We start from the raw sequence: 14900 nt of genomic DNA, 5'->3' as shown, positions 1-14900 counted from the left end.
CGACGTCGAAGACAACGACGAAGAAACCGTCACGGGGTTCGACGGCGGCCTATGCAATTCCCTCGACGTCGACGGGCGACGTTTTCTTGACCCAGAGCCCTGGGGAGACGGGGAACCGGCCTTGGACCTTCCTCTCGACGTCGTAGTGGGTGCCACCGACCCAGACGGAGAATGGGGACGTTTGCTGGACTTCCTGCCCCTGGGGAGCCCCCCAGAGGCCTCAGCATGGGCAGATGAAGCCCCTCCAGACCCACCTTGCGCCTTCAGTCTCCTTTCTTCGAGGCCCTGAAGCCTGATCTTCATTCTGTCCTTCAGGGTCCTGCCAGAGAAGCCTTGACAGATCTCACACTCCTCTGGGATGTGGGAAGAGGGAAGGCAGAGGATACACACCTCATGGGGATCTGACTTGGCCTTCTTCCTGGAGCACTCCGGGCATTTGTCAAATAATGCAGGCATTATGGACAACAAAAGGGTGCAAAACCCAAGAAGAAAGGTACCAAAGTACTTTAAAAGTACACAGAATCGAATTTAGTGAAAAAACACCAACAAAACCCTTGAAAAGGGAGAGCTCAATGCTCCAGGGTCCTGCTTGCAGGAGCCGGAAAAAAGAACTGAAAGTAACTGGGACCTGCAGGGCATTCTGGGATACTGTGAAGTTCTGGAAAGTTCTCTTAAAGGCACAGTATCCTGTTCTGAGCCACATAATGGCAGCCTATGGGGCTTGTCTGTCCAGGTTCTTCTCTCTATCATTCCTGAGGGATTTTGCTGGTAAAGCAAGGGAAATCTGTACAGGCTTTGCTGTTTTGTGGATTTTATGGTGGAATTTCTTGTTGAAGTACTGGACAGTGTAGCCTGTTTAGGCTGCATTATCTGTCTTTAAATTCTCTCTTAAGTGTCTATGCATTTCTGCATTTTTTGACACTGTAAGAGATTATTTTTGATTGCTCCGGGGTCCACGCACATGGGCGGGACTATTCACTAGATTATGACTATACACAGAGATCCCCTACTACAGAAGCTACAGGTTCCTATTTTGTGAGTGCAGGCATCTCACAAAAAGTGAACCACACGCCCTTGGAAACTGAACATCTTCAGCAATTGCAATACTGAAAATGTGGTGTCCCTCCTCACTTGCCCCTGTGGCTTGATATATGTGGGCATGCCCACGAAAAAGATTATGATCCTCATCAATGAACACCGCAGCACGATACGATACAAAAAAAACAAACACAAAACTGACAAGACACTCCTTAGAACACAACCACAAAGATAAAGACCTTAAGTGGGTGGTTCTAGAAGTCATGAGGAAACAGAAAAGCAATCTGACCAAACCGCTCCATATCCGAGAGCAGAGGTGGGTATACCGCCTTCAATCTTGGAAGAGAGGACTTAATGATGAGATTCCTTGGTTACAACTTGCTCAATAGACAGCACACTTCCCCTTCTAGTGAAACAGTGATCAGTGTGCACCTTTATAGCATGATCTCTTTGGATGTTGCATGTTTACTGGATATAGGACATAATTACTAGCCAGTTTGCACTTACTACCTATGCGTTTTTCAGGTCTTGTTTGAAAGTGCACTATTAGGGCTCTCTCATTCTGCCACTCCTTGCACACCCCTGCAACGCCTGGGCCCATGGTATGTAGAGACAAATTGAGTGCTAATACTGCATGTGTAGTGTCATGGTCATGATGTGAACTAAAACATTGCAGTACAGCAATGCTTGTGTTCACCAGAGAACACCACCCCTGGCACACACCCGCAACATCTGCGTCCATGACAGTGTATCTGAGTGCACGTACTACGTGCGCAGTAGTATGGGCATGGTATGAACAATGCATTATAGTACAGCACTGTACATTGTTCAGCTAACAAACTCATCATTTCAGCTTCATTTAAAGCTGTTTTAACACACTTGTCGTCGTATTCTGCTCATTAGCTTAAATACGATCACTACTGAGGAATAGCTGCACTGCTAAGTTTAGATTTTAATGTAACACCGCACAGGAAGCAGGAGATACCTCTCCTCCTGTTCCCGATCTTTAGCTTCTTGCCCTGCTCCAAGTTCCAGCTATCCGGCTGCGCATGCATGGACTGCTGGTAACCCAGGCGCATGCGCGATGCACAGATACCATGTCTGGGCACCCCGCCCAGCACCTGGAGTAGTCGACGAAACCGCACTCCCTCCAGCTAGCCCGTCCTTCCTAACACGGACGACAGGCTGCATTCCTCTGCATGTACGCTGGATGTCCTTATAAGGCACCCACACGCCATTAGCTCCCCAGGCAGGTCAGGCGGACCGATGGGCTTTTACACAACGCTAGTTTGTGACACCGGATTTGGGTATCAGGGCAGGCACCTGAGCCCAATCAAACCATTAACGACATCAATTACTTGCTGCTGGCATTATAAATAGCCGGCACATGCTCTACTAATTTATCATCGAAGAGGGGAGGAGAGCACATGTAGGCGCAGACGTGGAGGATGTACCATGGAACAGTAAGGGTGTGAATTTGTGGATGAATGACTAGTATTACTGTTACTTTAGTCTCATCTGAATCCCTTTTTACTCTGAGGTATCATAGAACCTCATGGCTGTATTTACATGGATTTACTCACTTTCTAAATCATCTGGTTCTATTTCTTCTTTTTCTCCTCGCTATTTAGAGTTTGACCAAAGGGGTCCTCTGCACTTACCCTCATATGGGGCACCTTGTCCCAACTTTAGGGTAAGCATTGTGGAGACAAAATATCCATAAGATAATAAGTGTACCGATGACTGACACGATTGCTGCACTTATAGCCACTCACAATATATGTCCATGCATGTGGCTGATTGTAAGTCTTTTTACACCTTGTACATAGATGCTACTTTTTACTGTACGTTTTTCATTATTTGTCTTATTCTTTCAGGCTATAGATACAAGCCATATTTCAGTGGAGTGTGATCTTTATCACCCCACACAGTGGAAACCCTCTCACCATAGTCTGGTAAGAGTGGAGCCTGCTAATATTCCTCTAGGTCCTGATGAATGTCGCGGACCCTACTGGGCCACAAGGCAGAAACATGTTGACCACACTGACCTCGGTGGGGGGACAATAGAATCCCCAACACACCGATCACTTATTTTAAACACCATATAGATGCCAGCCATATTAAAACGAATTTGACATCTATAATGGCCTTTTAATTCACTTTTCGTGTGTAAGTTTAGAAGTGCATCCCTGTCGTCAGGTATTTGTCCGTCCTCTACCAAACCAAGTTTCTAGAGGGCGAGGACTGGTAAATGATGAAGCATGACACCAGGTGGTGTGTGAGACCAGTCCTTCACTTTTTGCGAGTTACCGCACTCACAAAATAAGAAACTGTAGCATCTAGGACACACAACTGGGAGCGGCCCTAATTGTGATTAACAACAAAAAAAACTCACCCAGAGATCACGTACCTCGTTAAACTGCATAATCGACTCATAAATGGATTTTAAAACGTGTCTTATTGTAGAAGGATCATTTCCCAGACCTGTTTGTTTAAAGACGGGGCAGCTTCATGCACTATCACCACATGTGTATTATTACATGAGAAAACCATGTTTCCGTTTAATGGAGTGCTTCCTCCTTCCCAGCCTTACCTCTATTGTCCGTGCCCCGCAAGCTCGACGTCTTCGGCTTCCCTGCAATGGAGACATTTGAAATCAGTAAACGTCTACTGCTGTGGAAGGTCTTAGGGTCCTCCCCCTTCATGTGTGTTCAGCTTTCCCATTGGTCTTAGGGAAATATGCATAGGATAGGGGAGTACGCACATTTCAATAATAATAACTTACTTGTATAATTCACATAATTTAAATAAATATGGACCCTGCGATGAAAATACACCTGGCGCAGACAATGTCATAAAAACAATTCATAAACTCTGATATTCTTAGCATTAATATAGCAGTACATCTGGAACCTCAGGTTTTAACGTAAATATCTGTATAAGGAATAAAGAACAGCATAGCTTAAGAAGCAAGATTCAAAGGAAATACAAACACTTAGGAATTATTCGGAATGTAATTTTAACACTAACTACAATACCTCAGATGGCTTCCAATGTTATCAATCGACTTGTTACCTATATTTTCGGATTTTTCCACTGTTTCTGAGAATTGCATTATTTCAGTGAGCAAGCTGTTTTCAATCAATCAATAAAACGTTATTCAGCTTTAAGGATAAAACCATAAAAGTCATACAGCCTTCGTTATACCATAAATCGGAAGGTAAAAAAACAGGCTCTCTGTCTCAGAAAAATATTTCATATGGTTATAGAAACCCATTGCTTCTACATTGGCCTCACAAATAAATTTGCCTTTTACTACATTTACGGTTCCTTCCTGTTGAAAGAAAGTGTCAATCATCCCTTTATTAAAAAAGGGAACTGTAACCCAACTGGGCTAACAAGGAGGGAAGGAGCCAACAAGCACACTGATTGTACGTAAGAGGGTTTTATTTGTGGGTACAAAAATGTGGTGACATGATTGGAAATGGAGTCCGTCGTCGAGAAGCTGGGCTGAATGGTTCCTGCAACCATTCGTTTCTTCTCGGTCCTCCTGAGTCCTCGGCTCTCGTCACCGGACGTGCCCCAGAAAGAAAAGAGGATACGTAGTATTTAGACAACCGTTCCGAACACTACCAAACGATATGGGGAAGGGAGTGCAGGGAACGCTTGTGAAAACAGCCACCACCAGTGTAAACAACAGAATATTCGTGAGAGGCAGTAATCCTTGTACCATAAGCCTTAATGTGATTTCCAAGAAAGAACAAGGCAGAGGACTCCGCAACACCTTAGACTGCCCACTTGCAGTTACCCGTTCCCACCCTTAAGGTAGAAGAGGCCCCGGAGTTTTCTTCGTACCTGGTTTAGCCACGCATCTCCGTGAGCGTGGCTGGATGAAGCGTTTTGCCGATTGTCTCCTGGCTCTCCTTCCGATGGTTCCTCTGGGTCTTCTCCGCTGCTTAGAAGTCCCTCTGGGCGATCCTTGATTTCCCACTCCGGTCTGCTTGCTCTCCGTCTCTCTCCGTCTTTGCTCCCGGCTTCCCTTGTTGGTTCTTCCGTGTCCGCCCTTTTCTCTAACGTAGTCGGCCGGGATAGGCCGACGAACGCTGTCGTCACGGGGGCATGCCTTGGCTCTGTAATGTCCGGGTCTTCTTTAAAGGGCCCGCTCCAATCCTGTGAAGGAGATTGAAAGTCACTCTCGGGGGATACTTCGTATGATTGCGTGACCCCGTGACACGAACATTACTTCCATTTATGGCCAAGGGTGTGGAAAAAATACCAAACGCAGTTCTCCACATTAAATTGAAGCAAGCAACATCTTGGAGTGAGTGTTTAGAGCTGTTCATGTTACAGAGACTTATATAGTTGAAGTGGTAAATAAACTGTGAGTGGTGCAGGATGGGGAAGGGTTGCCACATCATCCGCCTGGATCTGTTGGCTGTGTTCAACACTGCATCACATACCATGCTGCTGTCCTCCTGTTTCTTGGAAGCAGACATCAGCTGTGTTCAACACTGTATCATATACCATGCTGCTGTCCTCCTCTTTCTTGGAAGCAGACATCAGTTGTGTTCAACACTGTATCATATACCATGCTGCTGTCCTCCTCTTTCTTGGAAGCAGACGTCGGCTGAGTTCAAAACTGCATCACATACCATGCTTCTGTCCTCCTGTTTCTTGGAAGCAGACGTCGGCTGTGTTCAACACTGCATCACATACCATGCTGCTGTCCTCCTGTTTCTTGGATGCAGACATCGGCTGTGTTCAACACTGCATCACATACCATGCTGCTGTCCTACTGTTTCTTGGAAGCCAACATTAATGGTGAAGCTCAAGATTGGCTCTGGTCCTATCTAAAGAAATGCAGTCAAGCAGTAACCACCACCTTTCAAGTAAAGAATTAAGGATATAACTCATGGAGTACCACAAGGCTCATAAATGAGCTCAACCTTGTTCAAAGTTTATGATACACCTTTCATTAAGTAAATAAATATTTTAGAATGGATGTATTAATGTGTGCGGATGGCACTCAAATCATTCTTAGACTGGACGGAATAAGTGATTTGGATCAAGCCAATTTTAAAGCATCTATGTCCTCAGTAGAAAGCCGGATGCAGAAAAACGTTGGGAAGCTCCATTTGGAAAAGACATAGGCCTTGATTGTAGAAGGCACTTTATTACAGAGGAATCGTTGGTCCAGTGAGTGGTGGACATCTGAGTTAAGCAACTGCTTGGTGGATTGTGTGCACAATCTAGAGTTTAGTTTATTATAACAAGTAAGATGGCTCTGCTCAAAAAGTCACATTGCCAAGCTATTATTTCTTTCTCTTGAAAGTACTAATGAATATCATTCCTCTGCTGTCACCGGATTATTGCTTCCCAGTTGTTAGGGCTACTATTGGCTGATGGCTGGATTACAGCTATGTGTTGTATTTAACATTACCTAAATATAAAATTAATTTAAAAAAACAGGTTATTCAAAAGTTAGCACCTAGATTACTATTTCGGACTCCCTAAATGGGATCAGTTTCGGATCATCTAAAATACCTGTATTGGCAGCCAATTGGTAAGCGAGTAAATATTTAAAGCCGATGTATCTTTCATAAGGTTATATATGGAAAAATGTCCCCCTTTGAGCCACAGAATAAGCATCTACTATGTTCTTCCTCACAATCTATGCTCAGCTTTGAAAGGTTGGCTGTGCGCTCCCTAGATTTTTAAATTTAGATGACACTGTGCGTTTTTGCCAAGCTAAAGCTTTCAAATGCACTACCTCACACTTCTGATTTCTTGGAGGATCACATATACTTTAGGGGAGTTTTGAAGACTTGGCTATTGTCAATCAACTGATAATTGTAGGTAAATGTATGCAATTTCAGTGGAGCACCAGGATACCTGCAAAGTACCAATAGCGATCTAAATCCTCGAAAATAAATATATAAATGACAGAAGGAAATAAGGGAGAAAGGTAACAGACAATCAATGCCCCTTCGGAGGCTTTTTCATCACTTACAGTGACATGGAAACCTCCTTTTACATGAACAGATTCAATATGAAACCCTTTCCTATTGGTCACATGGATAGAGTTTTTTTTTACAAGAACCCACTTTTCATCTGTTGCATAAAGTGTTATAGATGTTACATAGATTTAATAGCAAGATAGTGCAAGGCAGACCGGGTGTTCACTGCTTGCAATAAACTACACATTCTGCACATTTTCTTTAACACAAAGAGCCACACAAAATGAAAATTGTCTTCTTCATTGTAATATTATTACTCTATAGAGATGCTGCCCCAGATGGACACTGCAGGAAAGAGGCGCACAGAGATATTCCTTTTATTGCATCGTAGAATGAAGTGAAAACCAAAGCCTTTACACAACATTCAAATCCTACATTTTCATTCTGGTGTTAGCCAAAGCTATATTCCACATAAGTAACTCCACACAGGACTTGGAGCCCTATCATCAGATTTAAGAAGGACTAGCACTCAAGCTTATCATCTAGGTACTTCATACATTTCAAACAGATGGACAAATTAGGAAATCCTGACTGGGGTGAGCTTCATTGTTCTCAACACTAAGTAGGATATAGTTTTCCCTTAGCCTAAGTTTAGACTGTGAAAAACTAATGTCAATACACCCTTGGTTCGTAAGAATAAGGATTCGGCAATTATATGAATAATTTGTGTACTATAAAAGCCGATCTTCTCTGCTGTGTAGCAAAGTTAATAAATACGCAATGGAGGATCAGTGGTTGAAACTTTCCCAAATCCAAATAGAAAACAGATTTATAATTGGTTTCCAAATCAACTAGTAAACAAGGTATGTTGGTAGATTTGGCTCCACCTATGCTTTTAGCTGCATAGATGTTTACAAATTGGAGCCTTTAACTTAATTTGGGACAAAAATAGATTTTTCTCAAATGTAAACACACCATAGAGATGAGTGAGTACAAGCCACTCTGACTTTTTATGATAAGACTGCCAGAAGGAAGACATCACTAAAGTATGTGAAAAGTAAACCGAGGCGTAGGCAGCTTTGTTTGTCAGTGTCTAAAGTTCAATGGTGTACAAGATAATAATTGTGTGCCTATCTGTAAATGTCGTTCCTTGTATTTACTATCAAATACATTACATTGTTTTTGGCCTTATGGTCCTGATGTAGGCTGGGTCGCCAGACAGCATTACCCATTTTACTCCAATCTGATTTTAATTCCGGCCTAATAACTTGTGGTTAATTGTGTGCTATAGAACATAGGTGGTGGTGATTTTGTGTAATTTTGTTCATGTTGTACATGCAACCTTTCGTCTGGAGTAGTAAATTGCTAAGCTCCTTGTTGTCAGTTTCTTCCATTTGTTGTGGAAGACCCATAGTTAGTATAATACAATATGCAATGAGTGGGCTATGGGTCACCCCCCTGCTCATGACTGGATGGCTTTCTTGTCTTTCACAGTTCTCTGCTTCCTATTTTATTACTTTTCATTCAATACTAATATTTGTCGTGGCACTGGAACATAGCTGCTTTTCATTGGACCTGATTGGATGAGTTGGATCCTTCCTCTGCTGATCTGAGGGGACTATTTTTTATTTCTGCTTTAGAAATCCATGGAAGCGCATTGCTTTCCTCTGAGAGCTTACTCAATTCAATTTCAATTTATTTTATTATGTTTGGCTCTAGTTAAGGGCCACATAAAATTCAGAACAGATACAAACAGAAAAAATAAGATTCATCACACATACAAAACTGATTTCAACCATAGAATCAATAACATAAGGGAGCAATGTCAGACCTCTCCAAATCTCCTTAATAAATAGCTAAAAAACCTTTACAAAAATGAAAAATATAGAAGCAAAACATTTCATTTGGAGGGCAGTATAGAAATCGTAGAAAAGTATTAACATCAGAAATACCCAATTGGAGACATATCGATTTTAACCATTTAAAACGCAATGGTCGAAGTGCAGGGCAAATTAACATAACATGGATACAATTCTGAGTACTCAAGCTACAGAAGTTACACATGGGAGAGGTTCCATGCCATTTAGAAAGAAGTGAATTTAAGGGCAGTAAATCGTATCGTAACAGAAACCATAATCTACGAATACCATGGGGTATATTCCATGTGGCATAAGGTTGGGCCAACTTCATAGTATAGGAATTAAGGAGAAGATCACTACCCCCTTTTCCTTGTATTGTGTTCCTATCCATTTGATAGCAAAGTTCCCACGATGCCTGTTTAGCACAAGTTTTAGCTGTGACGATGAATATAGGAATAACACACTTTCATCTAACTTTAAAAGTGACTCCAAAGTATGTGATTTCTATTAAAAACTCTGACACGAGTGCAGGTGTTTTTTTCAGTATCAGGCCCTTTGATGAACACCTTGGATTCCCTCATTTTCTATCAGAAATTTTAAAGAGTGGTTCTTTCTGGGCAATACATATGTCTCAGGAACAAATATGGGTACATATATTTTTGTTGCAGTAAGGTTGTTTAGTCTTGACTTTAGTGCATTCTCTGATACCCATCCTAACTCCTTAAACCCATTTAATAAGAGAGACATATTTTTGAGTCATCCAGCTTAATTCTACAGCAGACCCGGAAACACTGAATACTGATTTGTCATCATATGCGAATACTGAAACAAAAAAATTACAAGTTGCACAGTTTTACATTATGCCTTTCTGAATGCTGATTTTCAACATTTTAACTTTAAAAGCTTGAATTTACATTATAGTATTGTCAAAGCAGTGCTTAATTTGTAAACGAAATTGAGTGCCAGGGCTCAAGGTATTTTACACGAATCCACTGCAGATAGCACAACCTACATGTTACTTTAAACTGCAGGTTTAACTCAGAGTTTTGTATTTTTTTTATTGTATAGTAAATAGTTAAATGTTCGAGTAATGTACGCACACAACACCACCACGGGGTTGATTCTCAAAAATACGTGCAAGTGTTTACATATAAGCGCCAGTGCCAAGCACCGGCAAAAAACAGCACAATTTAAGCACTGTGTCAGACTGTGATGTGAAGTTCTTTTTTGTCGGTAACTATATTTTATTTGAGAGCAAAACTATCTTTTAATGCTATTTTAGTTACAGGTGAAATATGATTGGAAATAATATTGTCCCCAGACTAATCGAATAAGCTTCTTTTAGCTAAATTTAGAAAAATCATTGATCAATTTAATTATATGTACAACTTTTATAGGGAACATTAGTCATTGTTGTGTGTGTCTGTACTCCTTTATAATTGCAGCATACATAACCCAGGGTACCTTGGTGCATCAATGTTTCCTGGGTCTGTAGTATCAGAGGGACCTGTAGTTTCTGACAGAATATTTCTGTCTGCTGAACCTACACTGTACCGCCATTTCAAACATGTGCACCTACCTTGCAGCTATTGATGCACTCTGCCTATTTACTGCAGCCATTGAAACTAAAACCTCAGAGTCAAAATGGGGTGCACCCGAATCGCTTACCTTTCCCAAATGAAAACCTCTTCAAGAATTGTGGTGTTGTGATCTTTGGTTGCATATCAAATGCTACCTGGCCTCCTGGAAAAAAAAGGAGAAGGAATATACAAACATGTGTATATTAAACAGGTTTAAAAATTGCCATATGAAACCTTTTAAGCTGACTGCGAGTCACTAAAATTGATTGTATCATTTAAAGGTAATAAAAACGTTAGTCACAATTCTTAACTATTAACATGTTAACACGTCAAAATCAAACACCACTGTCACATTTATAAGTTCTTTAAAATAATTTGCTTTGGCAGATATGTGGGCAAAAAGCAAACTAAGTAAAACATTTGATTTGCAGGGTCAAACGTGACCCCAGGTTGCTCTTCTTCTTCCACAACAGTTCATAGCTTCGACACAGAAAGCAGGGGTTTTACACACTTACCGATCAACACCACCATTTTATTGGCTTGTATTCGTCACATTGGTGAGGAAGTACTTATGCAAGGTTAAATTTCTCTCACGTTTCTCTTTTCAAGTGAGCAGACATCCATCCAACTGAGCAGGTCTAATCATATGTGACCATAGGTAAGCCCACAGGTCCCCAGCATGAGACAGAAGGTGGCATTTTAACATTACTTTAACTATCTATTTGCTGGGGTATAGAGTAGGTGATGCAGCCCTGTCTTGCAGCAACTCACACCCCTAATGCGGCACGTGTCCACACCTGCACGGCAACCAACCAAAATGTCATTTTTGGGGTCACATGTAAAATTTTCAAAGGTCGCCGGATCTTTTGGGGTTTTACTGTTAACTCTAAGTAAATCAAAGCGATGTGGGGCCAAAGATACCTTACTGTGGTAGGATTGCCACCAGGGAACTATCTCCATAACTTGGCCTCACATTAGTGAGGTTAGGTTGGTCATGGTAATATTCCCAATAGTGAAAAACAAAGAGAAATTGATAAGGACAATACAAAATGACTTTAAGGCTATCTCGTGGGCATGTTTTCATACATTTAGAGAGCAGTAACATTTTTGCCAGATGTGTACTCCGCCGTCACAAATGTACTGGAACCTCAACTTCCACTTGTGAGACTTTTCAGAGATTCCACATCTTTGAAAGTGCCAACGGATAGCTTAACTACGTAATTGCTTCCCAATATCCATCAGTGCAGGACCATCATGATCCGGATACTTTGAAGAAGGGAAAACATTTTTTTATTACATACATTTTTATTGTTTTCTGAAATATTAACTACAAAGGCTATAGAAAGTTCAAGTCAAGCCAAGTCACGTCAAATTAGCTTTATGTACTCATAAAAGCAAAAAAAATAACTCATTGTGTACAAACATACAAAATGCCATTTTGCTATGTACATACATACAATAATTTATATTAAAAACAGAATCTGTACAAATGGAAGAAGTTAAAGTTCATCTCGACAAGTTGAAAAGACTATTAAAACAAATACTGGTCAGACTTGCTGAATGGACAGACTAGGCGAATCCCAATGTTCATAATACATGAGACAAACAGGTAATCAATAATAGCAACTTTGGGTTCTGCCTTAGCACCCATGCCCATCCCAAATATTTAGCAACTGCTATTCAGATATATGCACGAGCACTTTGCCATACAAGTCTTGGCGCTTCAGCACTACTATTTGTGCCCAGTTTTTTTACACATTGGGGTGAACCAAACACGCCTAGGTGTTACATATACAGGATAAACAAACAAAAGATGAGCGATAGTTTCCTTGTGATTCCCACAAGCAGGGCAAGTATTACTACTAGCGCTAGACCACCTAGCAGTCAATGACTTAAGAGGCAAAGAACCAACTCTAAGCTGGAAGTAGAGCTTCCTATCTCCCGGCTTAGTAATAACATCCCAGTATGATTCTAACCTGGGGTAAGCTTTGCCTCTAAAAATACCCCCGCCATAGTGGTAGAATCCGTACCGCTCCAAATGCGATATGCAACCAGCTCCCAATACTTCTCCTTTAGAACACTTTTAGAAGGGAACGAAGCTGTCGCAGGATTTTCCCACAGCATTTGCATGCCCAATGCAACCAGACTATTTCTGAGTTCCCTTCGCCAACTGATCTTATGGAATTAATTGGATTTTATAACATCAATGAACCCTTCAGCATAAGGGGAGAACTCCGGCGTAGTCCAAAGCCTGCGCCAATATAAAATCGGGCGAAGCTTTGCTACATCTGCGATTGCCTTCCTACCCTGATCGTATCTAAGTGGCTTTAACGGGGTACTCTGGGGAAGACCAGTGATGGTACGAAAAAACTTGTTTTTTGATATAGTTAGTGCCATCAGTTTCTCTAACCCCCATAATTCTGCGCCATAGAGCGCTGAACTGAGAGCTTTAGCTTCATAGACTTGGAGAACAGACTTAATTGGTTTTGTGAATGATTTTTTGTTCTCCAAGTTTAAAGCTCCCGCGTATTGCCGGTGTTTTGGGGCAGCTATATCTATATGTTGGTCCCACTTTATATCTTTTGCCAGATGGATGTCCAAATAAGTGAAAGCCTTGACCATTTCAAGCAGCTGACCATTCATAAAAAGTTTTCCTTTAAAACTATGATGCGGATTGAAGACCATAAGTTTAGTTTTGGTGACATTAACTTCCAAACCAAGGTCAATACAAAACTCTTCAAAAATTACTAGGGCACGCTGCAAGCCACTCTGAGTTTTTGATAAAATAAGTGTGTGTACCACAAACATTAAAATCGAAATCTTAGCGCCGGCTAAAGTGGGGGCATCTGTATTTACTGATAAACGATTAACATCCAACAGGAAGCCACAGAAAATGTAAGTCTTTGGCTCTTGGAGGACTTGAAGGGGAGCGGAATTATAGGTGAAATCTTATCAGCATCCAGAAATAATACAGAATTAAAACAATGTATGCAATAAGATCTTCATACTTGTCCGGATAAACTTGCTGTCATGTGTTCTCCTACTTTATGTATGAGGGGCTTTTAATATGCACTCTGACGTAGACTAAAAAAAAAGGCTGTTGATTTAATGTCCAATTGTTATTTTTTGTTGTTGTTTCCAATGAATTCTGACAACAGATGAAGGTCATCACCAAGGTCTCAAGAACACAATGTTGGCCTATAATATGCTGTCCTGATGTGTACATCAAGGTATACAACGTTTACAACGAAACTTTTACCATGCACTACCATTACAACGCAGGCATTACAACGCAAACCATTACAACGCATTGCGTTGGGGGGCGCTCTAGGATAGGGAATAAGTTTAATTTTCTATCCAACACCTTCCCTAGTGTCCACGGGGACTGGAGTTGGAATAGAAAATTATACTTACCACTATCCAGCACCTCTAAGCGCTATGCGTTGTAAAGGTTTGCGATGTAAAAACCGCGTTGTAAAGGTATGCGTGGTAAAAGTATGCGTTGTAACGTCATACATCCGTACATCAAACTGGACACCCTCTCATGACAGAAACAGGTAAATGTTAAGTTGTGACAACAGACTAATTGTAACAAATGAAATTTGTACTAAAAAGAACTCCCTTGTTTAGTTCAGTGAGATGCATTGGTTGGTTTAATATATTAATTTAAAATACATTCATACAAAATATCAAAAACCTGCAAGAACAATGAGGCATAGCTTCACCTATTTGCTATCTTGAGCAGATTCCAAAGTAGTTGCATTCACATGATGTTAAATAAGTTAACTAACCGAGCTTTGATTTACATTCACCTAGACATTTACGTTTATGGTTAGCTATAGCAAACATAATTATTTGTGTATGTTGTGCCTACCGATATAAAAACTAACGTGCTTCTATGGTTTTTACAGAAATTTTGAATGGAAGAAACATGAATTTAGCAATTCCCGAAAGCGTGCCTAAAAGAGAATGAAAAATTATACTAGTTGTATAGACAAACACTGTAAATTCAAAGACAAAGTTAGTCTTAGGAGGGGAAGAATACATCCTCAAACTGCAATTGTTGGATAATCACTACAATCATTTTGAGTACTATGAGTATAAAAGGTAGGGGATAATTTAACAGGCTTCTTTAAATGCCCTAATCTTCCTCAAATACAACTAAAACAAACAGTAGCCATTTAATTAAAACATTTCATTCAAATATGGGAAACAATAGAAAGTGTTCCCTTGCTGTTGGTAGGTGGTTGCACAATGTTTGGAACTGACCCAGTGGAACATTCCAAATTTTGATAGAGCATGTCCTGAGTACCCTCATAAATAGGCCAGCCTGATCATCTTCTTTACAAAAGTGTCCCCTATTGATTTATTTCATTTTAGGAAATCAACATCAAAAATTCTAAGCAACTTTCTGTGTTCTTTATTTATGTCCCACTTATATATTTTAGTTTGTTGAATTTGTTCTT

At 40.7% G+C, this 14900-nt stretch overlaps 1 protein-coding gene across 2 annotated transcripts in view; it reads right to left on the bottom strand.

Moving 5' to 3' along the window:
• Window positions 1-14900, bottom strand: part of LOC144791150 (kyphoscoliosis peptidase-like) — a 539687-nt gene that overhangs the window by 208870 nt on the left and 315917 nt on the right. For both annotated transcript variants that reach the window (XM_078665805.1, XM_078665806.1), the window contains exons 7-8: window positions 10523-10597; window positions 3632-3673 (exon numbers count right to left, since the gene is read on the bottom strand). In XM_078665805.1, coding sequence (XP_078521931.1) covers window positions 3632-3673; window positions 10523-10597 — 117 coding nt within the window. The remainder of the gene's footprint in view (window positions 1-3631; window positions 3674-10522; window positions 10598-14900) is intronic.

Source organism: Lissotriton helveticus, chromosome 11 (genome assembly GCF_964261635.1).
Source record: "Lissotriton helveticus chromosome 11, aLisHel1.1, whole genome shotgun sequence".
Taxonomy (NCBI): Eukaryota; Metazoa; Chordata; class Amphibia; order Caudata; family Salamandridae; genus Lissotriton; species Lissotriton helveticus.
The sequence above is the reverse complement of the archived record's forward strand: the minus strand, read 5'-3'. Positions and strand labels throughout refer to the sequence as shown.